The sequence below is a fragment of the Poecilia latipinna genome, unplaced genomic scaffold (genome assembly GCF_001443285.1).
Source record: "Poecilia latipinna isolate Pla-1442-1.1 unplaced genomic scaffold, P_latipinna-1.0 Scaffold608, whole genome shotgun sequence".
Classification (NCBI taxonomy): domain Eukaryota; kingdom Metazoa; phylum Chordata; class Actinopteri; order Cyprinodontiformes; family Poeciliidae; genus Poecilia; species Poecilia latipinna.
This window is the reverse complement of record NW_015113224.1, coordinates 232,001-255,298: the sequence shown is the minus strand read 5'-3', so window position 1 is coordinate 255,298 and position 23,298 is coordinate 232,001. Positions and strand designations below refer to the sequence as shown.

General features: G+C 41.0%; 1 protein-coding gene across 3 annotated transcripts in view; it reads right to left on the bottom strand.

Moving 5' to 3' along the window:
- LOC106953863 (paired box protein Pax-3) overlaps positions 1–22,198 on the bottom strand; it is a 32,658-nt gene extending 10,460 nt beyond the window's left edge. The window contains exons 1-8 of one of the 3 annotated variants that reach the window (XM_015042935.1): positions 21,701–22,197; positions 21,051–21,286; positions 20,770–20,899; positions 20,303–20,446; positions 5,081–5,280; positions 4,362–4,527; positions 2,677–2,891; positions 95–230 (exon numbers count right to left, since the gene is read on the bottom strand). In XM_015042935.1, coding sequence (XP_014898421.1) covers positions 95–230; positions 2,677–2,891; positions 4,362–4,527; positions 5,081–5,280; positions 20,303–20,446; positions 20,770–20,899; positions 21,051–21,286; positions 21,701–21,785 — 1,312 coding nt within the window. In that variant the 5' untranslated portion in view covers positions 21,786–22,197. Of the gene's footprint in view, positions 1–94; positions 231–2,676; positions 2,892–4,361; positions 4,528–5,080; positions 5,281–20,302; positions 20,447–20,769; positions 20,900–21,050; positions 21,287–21,700 lie in introns of all 3 variants that reach the window. The other 2 variants (XM_015042933.1, XM_015042932.1) reach the window with 2 other exon arrangements.
- Positions 22,199–23,298: the final 1,100 nt, after the last annotated feature.

Sequence of the window (23,298 nt, the reverse complement as noted above, 5' to 3'; positions counted from 1 at the left end):
CCTGGTGAGCTGTAGGACGGGGTGCAGTAAGACTGGGAGCTGGGCAGGGAGGGCAGCGCTGACATGGAGGGAACGCTGGAGAGACCCTCCAGACCCTTGATGTGGTCAATGCGTTGGCTGCAGCTGGCGGCCATGCCACTGGGGGGCTCCAGGCCGCCTGTCAGGGGGGAGATGGCGTAGTCGCTTTGGGGCTGGTGTGGCACGCCGCCTGGGTTCAGCAGACCCATCACCTGATTTACAGAGAAAACAGTATTACAATGAGAAGTAAAAAAAAAAAAAACTTTTTTTTTGCTGGTTTTGAAGGTTCTGATACACTTAATATATTTATTTGTTGTGTCCAAGCACAGAAGTGAGTGTTCGTATCATAAGCACTTGGATACACAAAGGAAATCCCCCCGCCGAGGACATCAAAAGACTCCCTGCAAGTCAGTTCCAGACACAGATCGCACCAGAGAGGAGGAATTAAACAATTTGTCTCTGATCCATGGCTCCACTTATTCTAACATTCCTTTTTGACGCTGCTCCAAAAAGCCATGGCACAAGATAGGGACTTATCTCTGAGAGAGATACGCTCGGAGAGATAAGACAAAAGCAAAGATCTGTGTGAGCTGGGCTTTGTTAAACCAAAGAATAGATTTGCAGTTTGGAGAAATCCTTTAGCTCTTGACCTGGTCTTTATTAGCGAGCAGATAATCAAATTTAAGGAAACAGTCCTTGGACCGCAAAGGACGGAAAATAGCCGTGGGTCAAAGCATTATGGCTGCTTCAAAACAGACCTGAAAAACCACCAATGACCCAGTGTCACTTATCAAATCTACCTGTCCTTCATTAAGGCGCACTGTGTACCATTATTAAGGAAGTGAGACCAACTCTGTCTTATTTAAGACTGAATCTGCTACCTTCAAATGTAAAATATCCCACCTTTTTCTAGCAGAGCAAAGGCCTCCAGGCTGACCTAATGAGAAGCAGGTACGCAGCTCTTTGCGTCCTCTCAGCCCCTCTAAGTGACACATTATTCAACATCCACACACACACATGGTCCTGCTTAAATCATTTCCCTAGCAGGGGAGGTGAGTGGAGCAGTCCATGTTGATTTTGAGAGCAGAGTTGTGTTTCCTCCCATGCCTGCTAACATTTTCCTTAAAAATTACCAAAATTTTGAGGGGTTTGTTTAAGCAAAAAGCCAGCAGGAAAAAGTGCTACTTAAAACGATGGGTGCCTGTATGCTGCCTTTCGTTTTATCTCTCTCTAGCTAAACCTTTACCCATCATGCCTCTCTACCTGTGAGCCTCTCTCTCTCTCCCAACATTCAGGGTGTTTCGTTTTGGAACGATGCCGTTGCCAGCGGCCTAAATCGACACAGCTTAGCAGGGAAGAATGTCGGTATGGAGGGGGGGGGAATATCTGAGACAGGATATTCCTTCTTTGCTGTATGAAACATATACAAATAAATTAGAACTTTCTGCTTTCAAGAGGAAAAATGCTGAGGCAAAAATTCTAAGAATGCCATCAGGAGAACTTTCCCTTGAGGCTGCAGAAAATGTTCAGCTGTTTGTCCATTCACACCATGGCCTTCAAGCTCTTACGGCGCCTTGAATGTTTTATACTTACGGTTGTCAGATTACACATGCTCTGATGTATTTTCTTGAGATTTTGTGTCATCAATTCTAACAAAGTAGTATTTAATTGTGAAGTGGGAGGAAAATGATACATAGTGTGCCGTCCATTCATTGTAATTTTTCTGTCTCCTAGAGCTCCTTTGTAGTATTGTCTTTGCTCATGCTTTCACTGCTTCCAACAGGTTTTCTTTTAAGGCACTGAAAATGCTGGGAAAAAAAAGATCACTGAACAAGCAGAAATACATGAAAACAAATTACTTTTTAAACTAATCTATTCGTGATTGATTGGTTTTATTTGTAAAAACGTTTGAAAGCCATGTTTCGATACCTCTTGTGATCGAAAATCCAGCAAAAAATGTTGAAGCTTGTGGGAAAATGTAAAAGAGATCAACGGATGTAGATACTTTTCCAATGAAGAAGAGAATATTTTATAAACATGCGGGAACACTCACATCATCAAATCTTTGAACAAAGTTTGCTTGGCATGTTAAAAAGAAGAAAAAAAAAACTGTAGTCTGTTGCTGAAAAGCAGTCTCAGACGTGGCGCTCAACCATGTCGTGTAATATTTGTGTTAGAGATTTTCGAAAGCCTTAACTGATCCTGTGAATGTTATGGAGATGATCAATTATCCCCAGAATGTGGATGTTTGCCCCTGTAACTATGCCAATCTGCATGAGTGTGTCGCTGTCCTCAAACTCTGTGGAGTCAGACTGCGCCGAGCTGAAATCTCATTTTCTGCCTGTTAGGGTCCCAACCCCTCTGCCTCCTCTGCTGCGCCCGTCGTCTAGGTGCCGAGACCTTGGGACTTCATGCCTGGATAATTGACTGTAATTGTCTTTTCACTTCTCATTTGTCACACAGCGATTTGTCCTCTGTCCTATAAGAGTCATAGCACTTTTCTCCTCCACAGGGGCAGTGCTAATCCGTCACTGAGTTCAGGACTTATTCTGCTAACTTGTTGTGTGACACAATAACAAGTCTGGAAAAACGCCCATGACACTTTTTTTTGTTTTATGACATGAAGCAGCTCGCACATGTTTGTACCTGGTGTCTCACCTGTGGAGAGAGGCCGTTTCCTATTGCGGAGTTCATGGGATTGGTTGACCCTCCTGGGCTCACGAAGCTATCCGAGTAGCCTGAGAAGGAGTGGCGTCCGGAGGCGAGGCAGTAGGCAGAGCCGCCGTCTGCCTGCCCTCCGCCAGCGGAGGCCTGATGGCCGGAGGAAGGAGGCAGGGGCTGGGGACGGTGCACCGTGCTGGGAGGCTCCGACACTACAATCAGAGATTAACTGTAAGGATTTTGGGAAAACAGGCACTTTCTTGTCTATCTTGCAAATTAAAACAGTGCAGATAAAAAAATATAACATGGCTTCTAAATTAAATAAAGATGCAATGATGCTGCAGCAGCTCTTCAGAATAGTTTTCGGTTGTCCAGACTGCCACAGGATCTGCGAGATTAGTCAGGTGTCTACAGGGAGCCTAAAGGATATTAAAAAGAAAAAGTTTTCCCCAGCTGCAGTCTGGCCACTGTGCTGGCATCCCATAACACCACACAGCAGACAATATCAGAGGCTACGTTCACAAAACAGGCAAATTCAAACCAAATATGCTTTTTTTGCCAGTATGTAACCCATAACCGACTCTGAACGGCCCAATTCTGATCTTTTCACTCAAAAAATAATCAGATTTCGGCCACTTCCATATGTGGTACTAAATTGGATACATATCCTAAGGTTTTCAAAGCGTCTGCAGTCGGAACGGTCATGTCACATTTTATCCGACTTTTATGTTATTGATATGAGACATGTACAATATTTCTGCTCCAGAAGAAGCCAGACACAGTGAATCTGGAAGTTAACAATGGCTGAAAATTATAATTATGAAAATTTTAATCTTATTAAAGAACTCTGTCACTCAAGTAAATCACACCACAATCCCACCACTGCAAGATCCGACTACAAACAGACATCTCAACATAAGTTTGCAGTCAATACCAGGCTTGCCAAGATAGCAAATTTTACTGGATGAGAAATTGTTCCTGACATTCTTCCAGTAAACGATATTATTGTTTTGAGACCATTTTCAAATAATATATTGAAAATAGCGTAGTAATGCTAGTTCGCCCTCTCAAAGACCAATAAACTATAATTTTGTAAAGAACCCGTAATACTGGAACTGGAAGGCATTTTAAATATCCAGAATAAAACATAACCAAAAAAATAAATTCAACAAAAAAGTTATTTTATAAATTACCACATAAATTATGATTTCACACAACTGTAAACATAAACTAAATGGATTAGGATATCTCTGTTAACAAAATTGCCCTTCAAAAAATATGAATTATCAGAATGGAAATTATTGAGCTTCTTTTAATTTATCATGTGATTAATTGATTAATTGCTGATTGTGACAATCTTAGTCAATAAAAGGCTATTGGTATTAGTTATTAGTCTTTTTATTAGCCTCCTTCATCTTGTTATGATGTTGTATCAATACTTCTGCTGAGCAAACTGTTCAAATTCAACAATATTTTTACACATTTTAGAAAGACAAAAAAAACTGACGCTGCATATCACCCTGAACACAACATCCACAGCATCACACAAAAATTAAAACACTATTAAAAACTGTCACTATTTTGTGTTGATCTATCGGAATCACAAATTATGAAAAAGTTAAAGGAGTGTGAAACTTTACACAAAAATCAAAAGGCAGTGATTGTTAATAGTTGTCCCGTACCCTGTGCTATAGATGACGGCGAGTAGGTGCTGTCGGAGAGCTGGTACGGCGGGATGCTGGACATGGCTGTGGGGGGGAATCCACCCGGGATCAGGTGGTTGAATGCCATCAGCTGATTGGCTCCAGCTTGCTTCCTCCACCTCGCTCGCCTGTTGCTGAACCACACCTGGAAAGGACGGGCAGTTATTGCACTTATATCTGAGTTTCATTTGCTGATGTGTGTGTAATGGTTCCAGACTTGTCAGAGGGTGAGAAGTTGAAAGGGAAGGTGTTAGACTGGGTGAGAGAGAATGTGTGTATCATGGCTGGCTGCACTGACTGACATGCTGAGCCCATATGGGTGTGGCTCCTGCTGGGCCTGTTTATGTTTCCCATATGGAGCCTGTGGAGGAGAATTTTCTGGACCCTAGATCATAAATAGGAAGGTCCAGATTGGGCCCCTGAGACATCAGGACCAGAACTTGAATGTGATTTAATGTGACGGAGCACATTGAGCGCAGCAGGCTGTCCTTAAATGCTGACAGAGTAAATAAAGCCACATTGCTTATGTCTGAATGTGTGTGAGAGGGATGCCTGCCATCAACAAGTGTGTGATGGTGTTAGAAGCTGGAGATATATTTGCAATCTCTGGGTTTATACTAGAATTATTCATATAAATTTAATGACTTTTGAGTGTAGATGTGTCTTACTGTCCCAGAAGTAGCTAGAAAAGTTCCCACCTGCACCCTGGCTTCAGTGAGCTTGGCCCTCTGAGCCAGCTCCTCCCTGGTGTAGATGTCTGGGTAGTGGGTTCTCTCGAAGGCCCTCTCCAGCTCCTCCAGCTGCTCGGCTGTGAAAGTGGTCCGACTGCGCCGCTGTTTCCTCTTCAGTGGCAGATCGGGCTCCGACTCCACGTCCGAGCCTTCATCTGAGTGACTCGCTGTTCAGGAGAGAGGGGAACAGGGATTATTTCTCAAATATCAGATGTTTAATGAGCAGAAGGTGACTGCTTCTGAACTGGTACCACATTTAGTGCTCCGCACTTTAAAATAAAAAGAAAAACCAAGTCTACAATTTCAGTGTGCTTTCACTCTGTCCCTTTTGGTAGTTGGGAGTTAAAACTAATCTAACGCAATAAAATGTTAATTTGTTCTGTTACACACATGCACACACACCTGATAAAAATACTGCATATTCCCACCTCAAGATTAATCTCATTGACCCAAATAATGTCAGCACAACAAGTGGATTGAAAACGTTACAGAAAGACAAATTATTTCGATCCTGTAGCTATACAGGAATAAAATTGTGACTTAAATATGTAAAGGTTGATTATCTAAAGCACACAGACTAAATCCAATTTGCCTCTCATATTAAGGATAATGTGTCCAAATCTTACAGGCTTGTAGATTTCTCATCATTTATTATAAAGGCAACAGCTTTCACTTACTATAATTTAATAATTCAGGCATGAAGTTCAGGCCAGGATGAAATCTAGCCTCTGATTAATGATTACACTGCAAAAACACAAAATATGTTCACGTATTTTTGGTCTTGTTTATAATGCAAATATATTAGCACATGTGAAATAGGACAAAACTGATGAACTAGTAACTTTTTGGAAAGATATAGGCTCTTGTTTTAAATAAATAATTCCTTAATTTTGATGAAAAAGTACTGGTCCCACTGTCAGATTATTTGACATTTAGTGACATATCTTATCTATGTCCAATGTTAATCTTGTCTTATTTCAAGTGCACTGAGATATTGGCACCAGAAACTAGACAAAAATTAAGATTTTGTGTTTTTGAAGTGTATATATATTTACATTGTACGTCACTAGGGTTAAGTCAAAGCATGGCCTCCAACCCAGTGTGAGATTCACACTCTGGGCATGTATTGTGCATCTTAATTCAGTATGATCAGCCTTGGTTGCTGCTTTAAAGTGCTTTACATACACAGTGTTATGAGATGGATGGATAACAAAGCACACAGATGGACCACATTTCATATCTAGAACAAAATTTCTATCCAGACTTTTCCAGACCGTGTAAGAGCGTTGTTACATTTTTTTTTTTTTTTACCAAAACAAAAAACTTTATACCAATTTTAAAACAAAAGATTTTAACTGAACAGAACTTCTAATTTACAGTTGATAAAAAAAAATAAAAAAAAATATCAGATGCAATATAACCTGAGGCTTGGTGATGTAATACGCCTGAGCAGCTTTTGTGTTTCATTTCTTTTTTTCATTTCTGCCTCAGATCTGTGTTAACACTATTGTGAGATCTTCTCTGTAATCCAGCAGTTTGGTTTTTAACTACTTCAAACACTCCATTGGCTCCCTTCTCAGCTCACCGTGGCCAAAGCGCCCACTTTTTGTGCTACACTTAATTAATTCCCCCTCAGCACAGGGGAAGTTTTGTGTGCAACACTGTATTAGTTCCCCCCTTGGAAGCCACAATAAAATACAAGAGAATCCAAATAGCTCGGGGCCCCTCATGTGAAACTGATCCTCTCTTCCCCTTTGGCGATTTTCTACTCACAACACCAAAAGCTGTGGGAGTCAACTTAACTTGCATTAGGAGCAAATTGGTAAAGAAACTTTCAAGCATGAGCGGCCGATACGTAAAATATTTTTGAGGTGGGAGGGGGGACAAAATTGAGACATTGGCTTAAGCCTCCTGCAGGATGTTTTAATGTGTTTTTAGCTGCATTATGCTGCCTGAACATGTTGGCATTTTAACAGGAAGGACAAATGAGCAGCGTCTCCAACAGGTGCAAAGAGAAGACAATTTGAAATCGCCGCAGCGGTTTAGGGTTTCATCTCTACGCTATCAGCTGTTTCTGGGGCTGTTTCAGATGTGGTCATCACAGAGCGCCTGTAAAACCTCTGATGTGTGGGGGCCACATTTTTCCTCGACTTCTGAGTGACTGGGCTTTGTGCTTTAGATGGCGAGGAAGGAATTCGGGGTGTGGAGTTTTGGACAGGACGACCGAAAAACAAGAGATGAGGCCTTTTGTAGCCTCCCCCTCCAGTTCCTGCATAGAGGAAGGCTGCAAGGAATGTCCACCCTGTCCTACTCCTCCTCCTCCTCCCCCAATCCCACCCCAGCATGCACGTTCCTCAGCATTTCACAGGGATTTGGGCCTTGGGAAAGCCGAGGCAGCCCAGGAAAATCCTTAATCACTTTGGAATTACCCATTCGGTTATGACAGCTACCGGGGTTTCTAGAACTTTTCAAAAGAAGCGACAGAGTGGCACCTCTCAAGTCTTGGGAGACTAGCAGTGATAAAGTGCTTTAGGCAGAACCAAAGCGGGCTCATTAGTTTCATTTCACTTGACTTTGGATTGCTGCATCATGTGATGTCAAGAGGCAGCATTTATACAAGAGGCTGAGCTGAAAAGAAAACGATCTGTGGCAGGAAGCCGAGCACCAGACACAACAAATACTGCAAAACGAACAGAAAAAGAATCGGAGCAGTATCACATTCACCGGACAAACACTTTATGTGCTTTGGCGCACAACCCTCCTTAAACAAGCACCACCTTCTCCTCCCTTATTCTCCCCCTCCTTGTCACCCTGTCTTTGTCCCCCACCCCCCCCCAATCTCCCTCTTTTCCACCCATATTTCTCTCTCCGACTCTCGGGCTCTTTGTTGCTCCACAGAGTTGAGGTCTTTGCCGTCGATTTCCACGCTCCATCTGTGGAATCCGTCATGGCTCCCTCAGCCCTTCACAGTGGAGGCCTGTCACCTGCCCCATGGGGGAGCTTGGGAGGTGTTGGAGGGGGTTCGGGGGGAGAGACATAAAGAGGCTTCGCAAAGAGGGCTGGGGTGGGGTAGATGGGGGCATAGCCTGGGGCATTGAAACCCCTGCCTTACTGCCCCCCACCCCACCCAAAAAAGAGAAAGTACTCTGCTAGCAGAGGGAACTGTAAGAGCACCTGAGGGGGGGAGTTGTGGGGTAAGAGGGGGTGTTGTTATGGTTGTAAATGTACCCATGAGGATAGACTGTCAGGGCATCTGTGCTGGTTTTAGTCGAGCATTTAGACACTACACAGGGAGAAGCTATACTTTGTGTATTTTCTTTAAAACGTTCAAATATTTATCTTTCAGTGTTTAAAGAAAACATTGGTACATGTTAGCTTAAATGTGCATTAATACCCCTTGAGCCTTTCCTAATTTTTGTCACATTACACCAACTAACTCCCATGCTTTTTATTGAAATTTTGCGATAATATTTATGTGAAAAAATTAAAGAGTGACATTTCTATTTAGCTCTACTCAGTTAATTTCCTTTAGGTTAATTTCCTTTAGGAGCAATTTAGGAGTAATTGTTACTTTAACTCTATAGGGTCACTAAGACAGAAAAAAAACATCTGTTAAGCATTGCTTCAGAAATAAACATAAAATCAAATTTAAAAATTCTCTAATTTTTTTTCAAGAGAACCAAAAAACTTAAGCCCACACATAATAGATAATTCTAAATTTTCTGAATTTTTAACACCCTAAAGGCCAAATAAAAAATATAGAAAACACATTTTCCATTACAAAAGAGAATGACAATTAAATAAAACAAAGGCAACTGCATTTGAATGGGAGTCAAAAACTACAAAAAAAGGGCAACATTAGTTCAAATGGCGCACAAAGGAAATTAAGAAAAAATACTAAAAACACACATCCTTGACAGAGTTTGTGCAATTTCAATAAACACAGTCAAAGTAAAACTGAAATGTAATTGGATAAACTCTAGTTCATAAAACAGCTGAAGCTCAGTAAGATTGGATTGAGAACATCCGTGAACATCTTCAATGCAGCCTGGTCACTGATTTTCAAATGAATTAGATCTGGTAGTTGACTGATCCAGTCTGACACGTGGAAATGCATTTATAAACCCTTTCCATTACAACTTCGGATGCATGACAGAAGGATGAAGTTGGTTCTTTGCCCCAGTTTCAGGTCTTTTGCAGCCACCAGCAGGTTTTTCCCCAGGATTGCTTTTTATTTCCTCTATCTATATTCCCATCAACTCTGAACATATTCTCCATTCCTACTGAAAGAAAACACCAATACAGCATGATGCTGCCACCATCATGCTTCACTGAAGGGACCACGTATTCAGTGTGACATTAATATCACATAATATATTATATGATAATCATAATATTCAGCACTTTGTGCTGAATATTATGATTATCATATAATATATTATGATATAATATATTATGATTAATATATGATAATATTATCATATTATCATATTATGATTATCATATAATGATGATTATCATATATAATAATCATAATATTCAGCACTTTGTGCTGAATATTATGATTATCTATAAGGGTCAACAAATTGCCAAAGCCCAACACCACAACCAAAGATAGAATAGGAATTTATGCTAAAACAAAATTTACGCTAAAATAGAATTTATGCAAAATGAGTTTATACAAAAGTGACTATATGTTAAAAAAAATGTTTTTTGCAAAAACTGAAGTTATGTTAAGGCAGAGGCTATGTTTTATGGAATTTGTGCCTAACATAATTTATGTTAAAATAGAAAACATGCTATATGGAATTCATGCTAAAACAGAGAATGCATGCTAAATCTCTATTTATGCTAAAAGAATTTTGCTAAAGTGGAATTCATGTCAAACACAATTCCTGGAAAATGGAATTCATGCTAAACAGCAGTTATGACAAAAAGTCATTTTGATCAAACGGAATGGATATTAAAATGGAATTTTTGCTGACAAGGAGTTTATGCAAAAACGGTAGTTATGATAAACTTGCAAGCATGATTTCTGTTGTAGCAAACCTTCTGTTGTGGTTTTAGTTCTTGTTATGTGGCTTTTGCATTTTGTTGACTCTTTTGGGGAATTGTAAATTACAAAACAACACATGTTAAATTATATTTTGTAAAATAACTGTCAGTTCACAATTGTTCATCGCTTGATGTTAGTTCACCACTATGAAAAGTGTGGTTGTACCATAAGAAAACCACATACCATTTGCAGTATGTACCTTTACATACTGCAAATGTTAAAGCAGGTTGTGGCGAGGAGGCAACCTAGTCAACCCAAAAGCTTGAAGTTGTTTAAATGGCTAAAAGACACAAGGAGTGCAATACTCCACATCTATTACGCAACACAGCATGCAACAGTTTTCCCCTCATCCTGCATGCACTTTAGGGCAATGATAATCATGTCAGCCCTGAGGCGTCTGCTGTCAATTAAGTCTCTCCCTTCTAAACACATCTTTACCCTTATTGATAATGGGATGTGCTGTTGAATCAGCAGCACTACATTAGCCTGCTTACTGCAACATGGAGGGGATGAAGTTTAGCTGAAGAAATCATGGTGAAAGCTTTTCTAACTTCTGGTTTCACAGAGGTCTGTATCCCATCATCGCCTCACTATCCCTGACATCTGATTGTATCACTTTGGCACCGCCACATAGCCACGGCCAATCAAATTATCCACTCTATAGTTTGTATCACCTCCTGCATGTATATACAACCTAAATCTTAAAATGCTGTATTTACACAGCTGTATGTAAATATTTCTGCTCCAGGAAAGAGCATATGATCCTCTCGTCAGTTCATTCAAATATGAGAAAATATGCGCCTTAAAAGGGTCAAATGATCTGAGTACGAAAGGGCCTGGAGAGACGGCCCGGGTGAGCTGTGGAGCATTAAGCTGCAAAATAAGAGAGGAGCGGTGGAGGGAGGTTGGTGTTGGGGGTTGGAGGAGAAAAGAAAACTGTTTAATTTAACCAAACTGAGGACCTGAGAGGCGCACAGCACGAGGGGCTCTGAGCCAAAACAACCTCTCCTGAGCCAAGGAAGCCCAAAATGGCTCCCACCATGCTACGCCATCCCAAAGGAGAGGAAAACAAGAAGGAGAAGGCAGAGGCGAGGATTTAGCTGCAACAGTCTATTGGAAAGACTTTCAGCATTGACAAATTTCTGAGAGGCAGAGTGGAGGGGAGGGGGGAGATCGGATGGGGACACAAAGGCTTAAATATGTCCACTGAGACACAGGACAGTACACACCGAGCATAAATGCATGTGTGCATGAATGTGGGGCCGCTGGGAATTGGCCGACCATATGTGTGTTATTTACACCACAGTTTGGACGTACGGCTAACTCATCAGAGGGGTTGGAGGTGGAGGTGGTGGTGGTGGGTGGGGGGGTATCTTGGTTAATAGTGAGGGTAAATCAAGCTTCTGACACATCTCCCCCTTCTCTCCACCTACTCCTCTCAAAAAACACAGAAAACAAAAGGCAGAGGAGACAAACGCAGCATTTATTTGGGCGGAGACGACCATGCTGCCTCCATTCAGGAGCTGTGGGACTAAGTGACTGGTCGACTGCATTAAACAGTACATAGAAGTCAAGGCAGGCAGATGCTGGCCTGGATAATGGCTTTGCTGACAGCTTACGGACCCATCTGTGACGCTTTCTGCTGGGTTAAGAAAAACATGGTGCGTGTGGGTCTACATGAATTGTTGTGTGTGAGTGGGTGTGTGGGAGGAGGAGTGGTGGGGTAAACTCACTTGACTTGCTAAGAAGTTGCTACATTGACAGCTGTGCTGCAAATGAGAGGATATGCATCCTGTGTGGAAGATGAATATCCATAAAACAGTTTTCATAACTACAAGGCATCTTCAAGCTTTCTCACTTTACAACCAGAAACCTCTGAGTATTTTGTTAGGATTTTATGTGACAGAACAATACAGAGGATAACTGCGAAGTAGAAGAAAAACAATTAATGATTTTCTAAATGTTTCGGATAAATCAGAAAAGTGTGATATGCTTTTGTGTTTCACTCCCTTTAGTTTGATACTGTCAAACAAACTAATGTGCCATCTACTGTGTTCATAATTACAGTCCACCTGTGTGTGAATTCACCTTATAAATATAAATGCAGCTGTTCTGTGAAGGCCTCAAAAGCTTAATAGAGAACATTAGTGAACAAACAACAGCATAAAAAAAAAAACAGCCGACAGGTCAGAGAGGAAGTGATGGGAAGGTTGAAAATCAGGGTTATGTTGTAAAACCATATCCCAAGCTTTGAACATAGAAAGCTCTGTTCAATCTAACCATTTGAAAATGAAAATAGCACGGCACAACAACAAATCAACCAAGATCAAATATCTGGCATGGTGGAAAACAAACAGTGCACATCAAATTGAACCAGGGCTGCACCTAATGTCACATGAAAGCTGGGATGTTGGATGGACGAATACAACTATGGGCACACTTTTCAGATTTCCCTCTGTAAAAATTATCAAAAGCAACAAATAATTTTCATCTTTTTCAGAGTTATGCACTACTTTGTGTTGATTTAAAATAAAAATAAAAATGTTTGTGGTGGTATGTGACAAAATTTGGAAAAGTTCATGTAGTACAAATGCTTGGAAAACGCTGCACATGTCCTCACACACACAAAGGCAAACTCTCATCAATCAAAGCCTTGTTATGCTCAGAGTCATGACATGACGACAGTCTTAAAGAGTCTGCTGCTGTTAGCCAGGACTTCAGGGAGCGTGCTTTGGGATGTTGAAGGGTATGAGGAGGTGGTTACCTGTCATTTGTAGCTAAATGTGTTTCTAACCCTGTTTCCTGTGCAGCACTGGGGGAGAGTGACCTTACCGGGACCCGATGACCCTGCACTTCTTATGTCTAAACTACAAAAAAAAAAAAAAAAAACTCCCAGCAGCAGTCCGTGGGGAACATGTCACACTTGCTATCACTGCCATTTTTATTTGTTGACAGATATAAAGGATGTTTGACTTTTTCTCCCTTTATTCCAGAGCCTAGGCACTCTTTTTTACGCAGCAGAGTTATCTTCCACAGGCATTTGCTTGAACAGCAACATACTTGAAACAGAGCAATGTGCTGCATAGTGGTGCATTCATTTCATGTGGGTGAGGGGAAATCTGATTTTCCTATTTTTTTTCTACCTCAGGTCTCAGATGGTAAATATTACCAAGGAACTCCTGGTTTGGCAACAAATGTTGGAACAAGGAAGTTCCTGTAATCAAGTTTCAGAGAGTTGTGAAACTCTAGATCCAACTGATTTAATTATTCTTTTCAGCATTTTGTACCTAGGTTTATAAACAAATAATGGCATAGATATGACTGTTTGAGAGTACACCTATGGGTTTTCAGAGAAGATATTCCCACATGGGATGACTACTACATAAACATGCTTTTTAAGCACCCTGCTCCCACACTCTCAGAAGGCTTTAGGCTAATTAGTTAACAAAGCTCTGAAAGAAAGTCAGGCTTCATCAGTCTGATGATTGACAGCTGCCTGTCCCCCCATCAGCTATGTGGATGCTGCGTTTACTGCCCCCTCGTTGGCCTCTGCAAACTCTTGACACTCAACCCTGACCCCGGTAAGCTCACTTGCACGTATGCACGTTAGAAACAATCGAGCTCACAAACAAGCAAACGGATACATGCAAGAGAGATTCTGCCTTACTTTCTCAGATACACACACTCACTCAGATTTAAAAACAACCTCTCTCCCCCGCCAACCCCCCCACCCAACTCAACTGTTGGGCCTATAGTGCATACTTGCAGCAGATAAAGAGGGGCCTTATTCGAAAGCCAGCCATTCTACTTGACCTTCGCCGAGCCTTTTCACTCTTTCACTCCCTTCAAACCATCTTTGGGGCGCGCTCGCCGCTCAATGTGGCTCAGTCCGTCGCGGGTGAAGGCTGGGGGCACTACTGCGAATTTATTTGGGAGGGGGTGCCCCCAAATACCCCCCTCACACACGCACATGCGCCTAAACACACGCAACCTCTCTGGGCCCCGCCTTTTCAGAAAATCGTCCTAACTTCAAAGTTGGTGTGCATTCATTAATTGCCCTTTGAATTGATATCAGAGGGTCACAATAAGAGTGTGAAAGCAAAAAGAGGCTTTAATGAAGCATAGAGCAGCCATTCATTTGCAGATAACTATGTTTTCATGCTTGGATAGTCATCATGCAAGGCCTTATTAGAAGAGAGGGAGGGGTGCAGAGGGGTAGTGAGACGGAGAGAGCCCCAGGGTAGAGGAGAGTGATTTGGTTCTCGCCACTTGGCCCCTGTGCCCCCCCTTGCCCTTGTGCCCAGGGACTCTCTGAGTGACACATTCATCCGCTCCTTGGACAGACAGAGCCCTCTTCACGACACATTTGGCAGAGTCCAGTAATAGCCAATAGCTATTATAGGACTCATCAAGATCTTCTTTTTTCCTGTCTTCGTCAAATTTCGTTAGGACAAAAACAGCAACACTGAAAATACCAAAGCCATCATTTTTAATATAAGTTAATTTCCTGACAGCTGTCCCAATTACACAAATGATTGGTCTGAAAAGTGCTTCGAAATGTCAATTAAACTTTCTGTGTAACATTGGACTCTTGTCTGAAACCCAAACATATGAAGTTTGAATTTTTTTCAAAAAAAGCTTCACAGTAAAAAAAAAAAAAAAAAAAAAAGCTAAAGGCAGAAATCTGCAAACATGTTTTCAAACTGACAAATTCCACATTAAACAGTTTAAAAAGATTTTTTTTTTCTTATTCCAAACTTGGCATGCAGCCCCAGAACAAATGTTCAAAAAAACTAAAGGATTATTACATGTTCAGAACTCCAGAATAGCTGCATATGTTTGTCATTTCAAACCCGGTGGCATGACAATGTAATAAGTATACCATTATCATATTTTTCTATTTCCAAAAACCTCCACTGTGCACATTTTTCTTTCCAATTTGTAACATTAAATTATCATATTCCTATACCCTAAAACTTTTTTGATGATATGACAGATAATGTGAAGGAGGGAACTGACTTTTGTGGCTGTGGGGAGAAATGAATAATGCTGTGATTCCCCTCCTGTTGCTGAGTATTGCTGATTAAAATGGCTGCAGACATGTTGCTTCATTTTTTTTCTCACTTAAAGGAAAGACAGATTCATAGAGATTCGTACAAATATTGTAGGTGGCAAAAAATTATGCGGAAACTGAAGAGAGCCATCCACCAGTCTTAAGAAGAAAAAAATTATTTTAAAACTGCAGAGGAGATAGCCTAAAAGCTGATATGATGTTAGGCTTGTGTTACTCTATAAAAAGCAGAAAATATATATGTAATATATAAGTATAATATAATAAGTACTTGAAAAGTACAACACAGTTTTTTTTATTCTAAAGTTTCTGTATCAGAATCAAAGTAAAATGTTATAGTTAGCCTTATAATCACTGTAATACTCAGCTTGATATATTACTATTGCAGCAGCAGTAAAAATGTATTGCTTTACTATTTTAAATAAAAGCAATTAAATCAGTGTGTTTTAATTCATTGTGTAAAATACCGCTATACCTGACACAGTTGGAAATTTTGATTTTCAACCTAGTTGTTTGCTGTGTAACGACTACAAATTCATCCATTATATATTCTTGGGTGGCTGGGTTTATGATTCTTAATATTTTATATGTAAATCATTTCTGTGTCAAAAACTATGGAAAAAAAACACTCCCAGAAAACAACCATTTATTAGCAATATCATCAGTCAAAATTGAGGTTTAAATGTCTCCTGTAAACTTTTTCATCACTAAAATAAATCCCCTCAAGTGGCTCTAAACTTCATCTTGGCCTCCTTGTCTGCTCCTTCCTCCTCTTGTTCTGCAGGTTCTTCATATTATTTCATCCCCTCTGCTGTGACACCAATGTGGGCTGTGCCCCCCTCGTACCATTTGCAGCTCAAGGTCCCACACCCCAAGTGGCAGAGGAACCTAAGTTCCTCATTCAGTTGCATTATTTACACAAACAAAGTCCTGCTCTGTTTCTGTGACAAAGCTGGCTAAATCTTTATAGCTCTTTCATGTATTGTATGTGCACGGTTCCCTTTTGTCCCTGAGCTACTGGCCTGGGGTTGTGGACACAATGAGGCCGGCAGAATGGAGGCAGATTGAAGGAATGTGCCTCAATAAACCTAATTATGACATGATGACTGCGCTCACCATGGTAGGGGTTTTTCAAAGATCCTGGGCTTATTCAATTAGCCCTTTCCAGGATCCTCTTTCACCAAAATAAAGTTATCCCTTTGACTGTTTGCATTGCAGAGTGGAATGTGTGGACATGTGTGTGCATACAAACGGCTGGGCTAAACGTAAGTGTATTGGTCCTCGACAAGGCTCCTCTGTATTATCGGGCTAATTTCACCAAAGTAAGTTCGGACTCTCAAAGATACACTGTTAATATGTGAGGCAGGAGGAGGGTGGAGGCGGGTACACCATGTCTGTTTTAATCATTAACTTTGTCTTCAGGGTTAATTACCATGATGTTAACAGTTTGCCAGGGTCCTAAAAATGGGCCTGGAGGGCAAAACTGTTGTCAAATAAATCTAAAAATGAAGCGGGGTATATAGGTTTTTGAGAACTAAAGTCTTCCTGTTTAATGTTTAAAGAATTTGTAAGATGTTACTGTTAAATATATTTTTATTGTTTAAGTTTAAAAGCAAACTTTGTGTTGCTTAGATATTTTCTTTAACTTAACATAAACAAGTCATTTGTAAATAAGTATTGTTTCTAATTAAAAAAAAAAAAATCAACAAGTGACTTTCAGACCATGACGTTTACACATTCTGATGACTGTTTAGGCCACTGTGTATCTCTTTAATTATGTACAGCTGGTATTTCCATTGCCTAAAGCAGGGAATATGGTAGTTATCATCTGAGGAGATAATAGGCTCCTTGTTCCAAAGTAAACAGTTTGAGCTCTCGATGTAAAATCAGTCCCAGTGAAACAAAACATATGCATAATTAACACGCAAATTGACAATACACACCCTAATAAGGTTCCTTTACAAACTAGATTGACTTTGCTTTGTGCGCCGTGGAGGATGCAGCGCAGATATAACCCGAGCTGTGCGCCGCAGGCTCCGAGAGACACACGGAGAGCGAAAGAAACAGAGGGAGAGGGGCGGTGTCGCTGTCCAGATGAAAGTGCGATGAAATAAAAGAGTCGATTTAATCTGCTTGAAGAGATTTAGGAGAGCAAGCGGGGGTGGAGGGGGGAAAGGAGCGGCTGGGAGGAGAGGGGAGGGCAAGCGGCTGAGTTTTCGGAGCTGTGCGCATGCAGCGCAGAGGACGGGCTGCCCGGGGCCCCCATTGTCAAGCTGTGCTACGGGCCAGACTGGGGTTCTCCCCGGGAGAACATTGGTCCCTATTCACCGAAAACACTCGGTAATGCCCCCACCCCCCTCGGTCATTAAAACGAGACATGGCACAATATCGACATCATTTAGAGGACATTATTAATGTTTGAAAGGCCAAGGCCAGGGCATCATCAAAGGATCAATAATAGCTCACGAGTTACATCAGGCTGGAGAAGTTCTCTTTGTTTTGTGGACCAGTTATAGTTTGAGAATGGCTAACTCTGCAATTATAGTGTTTATTAAAAGCCACGTATCAGGGCAATATTGTCTTTTTGCTTCTTGCAATGACTTTATTTTATCGAATTTTATTGGTGTCTCACAATGAATTATATACACTCTATATAAGTTAATGTTCGCTGGAGAAACAGCCTTCTTTCTTGTTAAAGCTTTGTGGCCAATTTCACCAGCTGGGATTTTCATGCGCGCCACTGTTTTAGGGGGTGAGCGCGCTTCCTCGGGCTGTAGGTGGCTGTCACAAGACTGAATTGGCTAAGTGAATGGCAGCGGGCTTCTTGAGGCGAACCCTAAAAGAAAACATTTTGTAGATGAAAATAGCCGGTGAACGGGCCCTCCGAGCCGTGCCGGGGCAGCCGGAGCGCTCCCTGAATAATTCATCGTTCATTGCGGCCTCATAATGTCTTGCGTCGGGTTTTTTTTCTCTCCCTCTTTCTGTGAAACTCTCTTTTCCTTTCTTTTCCTCTGGCTGAATTTTAAGCAGGTCGCCTTCTTCTTCTACTACTTTAGCGGCGGCCAAAGCTGTTTCCAAGCTGGCCTTTTGTCCGCGCGCAGCCCAAGCGTGAGTCTCAAATGGACTCGCGAGCCTTTGTCTCCCAAGTTCATCCGCAAGTGTCCCGTTGTGCGCGCGAGGCGTGTCTTTGTGAGGAGATGGAGACCGTTGAACAAATGTTTGATCAACTCATCTGGGGGACATTTTGTCTCTTCGAACCAGGGACCTTTATCTCTCCTCCCCTACTGACGCAGGAGCAAGCGGCAGCAAATGCTGACATTTGGCGCCTTAAACATATTTGACCAACAGATCAATATTTTGGGAACAATATGGTCTTCACTTTGTTGCTGACAGGGGAATCTGCGTGCGCCTAAAGCTTATTAAGCTACATGCTAAAAGTTGGTTTTCTAAGCTACTAATCAGAGTGTTACAGTTTAACCAACAAAATTGTGGACAATTTGCATGTATTTTATTTGAGAATGATGTACCTCAATATTTCAGAATGGAAAAATGAGGAAATGTGATTCTTAGCAAAAACTTGTAAAAGTTTGACAAATTCTAACTATCAAGATAATTGTGTTAATTTATCTTGTTGAAAACAGACAGAATTAATATTTGACGTGAAAACATCAAATATCACTGACAATTTCACCAAATTGTGAAACTGTCAGTGAAATAGTGATAAACTATTTAAACATATTCTAAAATGTAAACTTTAGAGCTAGGAAGCACGATATGCTAGCAAGCTTGACATTAGCACTGTGGCTTACTACACTGACATATTTATATAAATATAAAGCCTTACTGTTCTATACACAACATTTGATAAATTATATTTAACTTAACCAACATCTTGAGTGAAATTCACAATATTTAAGTAGGACCTGTTGTCAAAATAAAGAAGTTAATACTGGTGAAAACTAAATCATTATTTAACATAACCTTTATAAACTAATATTTAAATAGTGTCATAATCTTGCTTAAATTTCACAGAGCAGTTTTTTTCCCCCCAGCTGGATATAAACCAAATTAAATTATTTTAAGCTAGCAAACTCTGACAGACTCATTACCCTAACAGTTTTTCCCTCTGTCAGTCACAGCAAGGTCTACATGTTAAAAGATGTATGTTTGTAGAACTGTAATATAATATGGAAATTACAGAATGCTGCCATGCAACACAAATTTCCACTCTAGTGGTGCAAGCCAAGCATAAAAAAAACAACGCGATGACATTGAAAAACAATCTAATTTGCCCTAATGTAGCAAAGGTTGATGAAATGAGTGCAAAATGTCAAAATATCCCACAAATCTGGAATAACTATACTAGTATTCAGCAAAAGGTTCAATCTGCAATTTCTGATGGTTTACTCTGGCATTTTACTTGTTAATTTTTTACTCCTCATAAAACTTACAAGCATTACCAAAGATTTTCTTTCACAAAAACAGTTCTGCCTGACTTTTTCCACTGCTTGTAGCAGTTTGCAGCCCTAATAAAAATTGATCTGGTCTTTAATATGGAGCTCAAACTATATAAGCACAGCAATCAAGAGCAGTGTGATTAGTTTTAATAATGAATGAAGAAATTAAATGGTTGATGGGTTTATAATGCCGCACTAGAACATTACAGAATATATGCTGAAAGGCTGTACGGACTTACTGTAAAGGCCATTCATTTACTGCTTTTAAACCACTGCTCAACACACTCACACAGACAATCACACACTTGCATTCTCCTCCTTCCCGCACAGAGCCATCGCCTGCTGTTTGATTTACGGTATAGGGCCTCATGGGAAAAGCATTAGTGGAGAGAAATGGTCGATAAAGAATTCCTCACAAAGGTTGACCCATACTCTCTACCAACATCCAGCAACTGTAAGCCACAGCTTTTACTAGTCAAATATTCCTCTCCAAACTGTTTTGCTAAATGTGGTGAAATTTCATAGAAGCCTCTCCAATAATTAAATTGCAAAACAAACGTGAACATTTCGCCAAGCCAAAATATAAACTCAAGAAGTAAACTCACATCTGTCTCCCAAGATGCCTTCAATGCTGTGTTTGGCTCTCCGTTCACTGTCCTCCAGCTCCTTCTTCTCGATCTCGTCTTCCTCTTCTTCTTCCTCACCTTTCCCCCCAAACTTAGTCCTCATGATGCGACTGATGGAGCTCACTGCAAAAGTGAAGGGTTCAAACAAATTGATGATGTCACCATGGAAATAAAGACTAGGTGAAAATATATGTAAAATTTAAGAATTGTGCTGACAATTGGATATACACTGATGAAAAATGATCTAAAATGTGAATCTATTTATGTAAAAATGATAATTTCAGTATTTTACTGTTTTATTTGTATTATTATTTTTGAAACAAACAGATTTTTAAAAAGTTTAATAAAAACACGTTTACTTAAATTATGAAAAAAAAATGGCTTCATAAATTTAAAAATTCTGCCAAAAATTACGTGAAGTTCTTTTTTTTTTTTTTCCTTTTTACCTGAAGGAACGTTGTTGCGGTCACATATCCCATCCTTCAGTAATTTATCCCGAATCTCCCAGCTAAACATACCCGGGTTTTCCCGCTTGTATTCCTCTATTCTCCTCTCGACGTCCGGCGTTGTTCCCTGCTTTAAACACAACAAGAGTTGTTTTATTTACTGACCAAACAAGTAAGCCGTTTTACAAAAATCAACAGGTTATTATGACGCATCAACACGTAAGTGCATGCACAAGTTTTACTTTTATGGACTGCATGTAAGAAAATATAAATTAAATTACCTTGGGTTTGCTGCCTCCGATGGCTCCGGGTCTGATAGAGCCCGTCTCCTGGTACCTGCACAGAATTTTGGACACGCAGCCGTGGGAGACCCGGAGCTGTCGGGAGATGACGCACGGCCTGATCCCGTGGTGGGCCATCTCCACGATCTTGTGTCGGATGTGGTTGGGCAGAGGTCTGCCGTTGATGAAAACCCCTCCGAGCTGGTTGACTCGGCCTTGACCCAGCGGGGTAGACACTGTAAATTTAAATATTAAAAATATGAGGGGGAACTTCTCAGGATAGACCACGGGATCTACGGGAACTCTAACAAAAATGTGTTTATTTGGAATAGGAAACTACTTGTAGCACTTAGAGTAATAGATGTTTCATTAGTCTGTAAAAATGTAGCTTATCTAAAACCTCCGCAAAGCAAACTGTAAAACAAGGTGGACAGAACCAGCACAAAGTTTCCACAGTCATACCAATCTGAAAACGTGTATTTAAGACATAAAGAATCGACTTCACCGACACGTTTTAGTTCATTTAAGTCCTTCTTTTAGCTTTTACATAACCATTTAGGCACAGAGTCCACGACTGACTTTTCAATAGAAAGTTCTTTAAAGTCCATTTTTTTCCGACGTCACTAAATCGAAATTTTGACGTGCTTTACCTTCCAGTGGGAAGCCGCTGCGGGGGTAGTTCTGAGCCAGCGTGGGTCGCATCATCCTGGGTACTGACCCCGCCAACGCAGTCATACCTCCACCACCCCCACCGTCTGCACCGACCTCCTCTTTTCCCGGGGAGGGCTCTCTCCTGCGGCGAACAGCAGCAGAAGTCGGTCGGTAAATGGAAAAATCTCCGTCCTTCTGAGAAGTCAGCACCGGTTAGCCTCGGTCGGGCTTAGCTGAGCTCCGCTAAGCACCGGAGTATCCCGGGACAGCCACAAACCCCCCTGAGGCGTCAAAAACTGACGTCAAAAAGATGAAATTGGGTTTCAAGGGACTTAAAGGGTTTGTGTTTTTCAGCGCGACGGGTTTTGTTTTTAAAGACCACGGCAACCAGGGCGTCGTTTCTATGGCGGGGATGTTGTTGTTGTTTGTTGACACCGGTTCGAAGTGAGAGTGGGCAGTCAAAAGTAGTGGAGGTGCTGCCGTGCTTGTCCAGCGCTCACGGTTGTGATTGGCTGAGCGGCTTACGAATGTTTCGCAGGGGAAGGCTAGGATTGGCTGAGGCATAAAACTTTTTTGTCCTATCAGAAACGCAGTCATAGTTGCCCTGGACGGGACAGGGGCGGCAATTCACAGAGCGCAGATCTGTTCATAAAGTTGACTTTTCAAAGCATTGAGATGCTAGAAAAACATATTAGGCTTGTGCTGTGTAAAATGACTACAGCACAAGAAAATATAAATCAATTAAATGTTTGTTTAAATAACTAAAATAATGTCTTAAGTGTCGTGGCGTAATTTTTTACTCAATTTAGATGTTGTTAATTGATCTTTTTTTAAGTCATTGCGTTATGGTGAAAAGCAATAATCATTGAAAACAAACATTTTTGTTGATTTACAAAGAATGGTAAAATACATGTCTTCTTTTGTGCATTTTGTCTCTAACTCTCTGATACGATGTAGGTTATGTATGGAATTTCTACCAACTAAAAATTGTAACAGATCAACGTTTTAAAGTCCAACAAAATGAATGAATGTTAACTCTGGGATTTGGTCCCAGAGTTAACATTTAGACCAATAATTACTGCTGCAAATTATATACATTAACATGAGCGCAAATTTGAGCTCGCATGATTTATTAACGCAAAAAGGGAGGAGAAAAATTGTAATCAGAATTCTCTACTGCCAATCTGTGCGTAATATCATCTCCTAAGTGTTTACGCATGCTATTGCCCGCGACCTCTAATTTGTTTCCTCCCCGTGGCCTCACATATATGACACAAATGGCGACAAAGAGCGTACACTTCAAGGAATTTATTGTGGTTCTTCAGAGTGCAGCACCAACCAGCGAGGAACAGGCTGATGGGGGCCGTGCGCCTCAGCAGGGTATGACGCCAGGGCGGCCGTAAAGCCTGTCTGGCGCAGTGCCACTTTGGAGGGGAGGATTTATTTTTACGCCCTTACAACTTGCCCCCGAAAGATGTCCAATAATCGATATCGCGACAAACAAAGAAGTTGTCTTGCGTTATGGGGTCACGGGTCACAACATCCTGTATCTTTCGCAGGATCTGACTGATGCAGTGGAGTGCGCTCCTACTGCTCT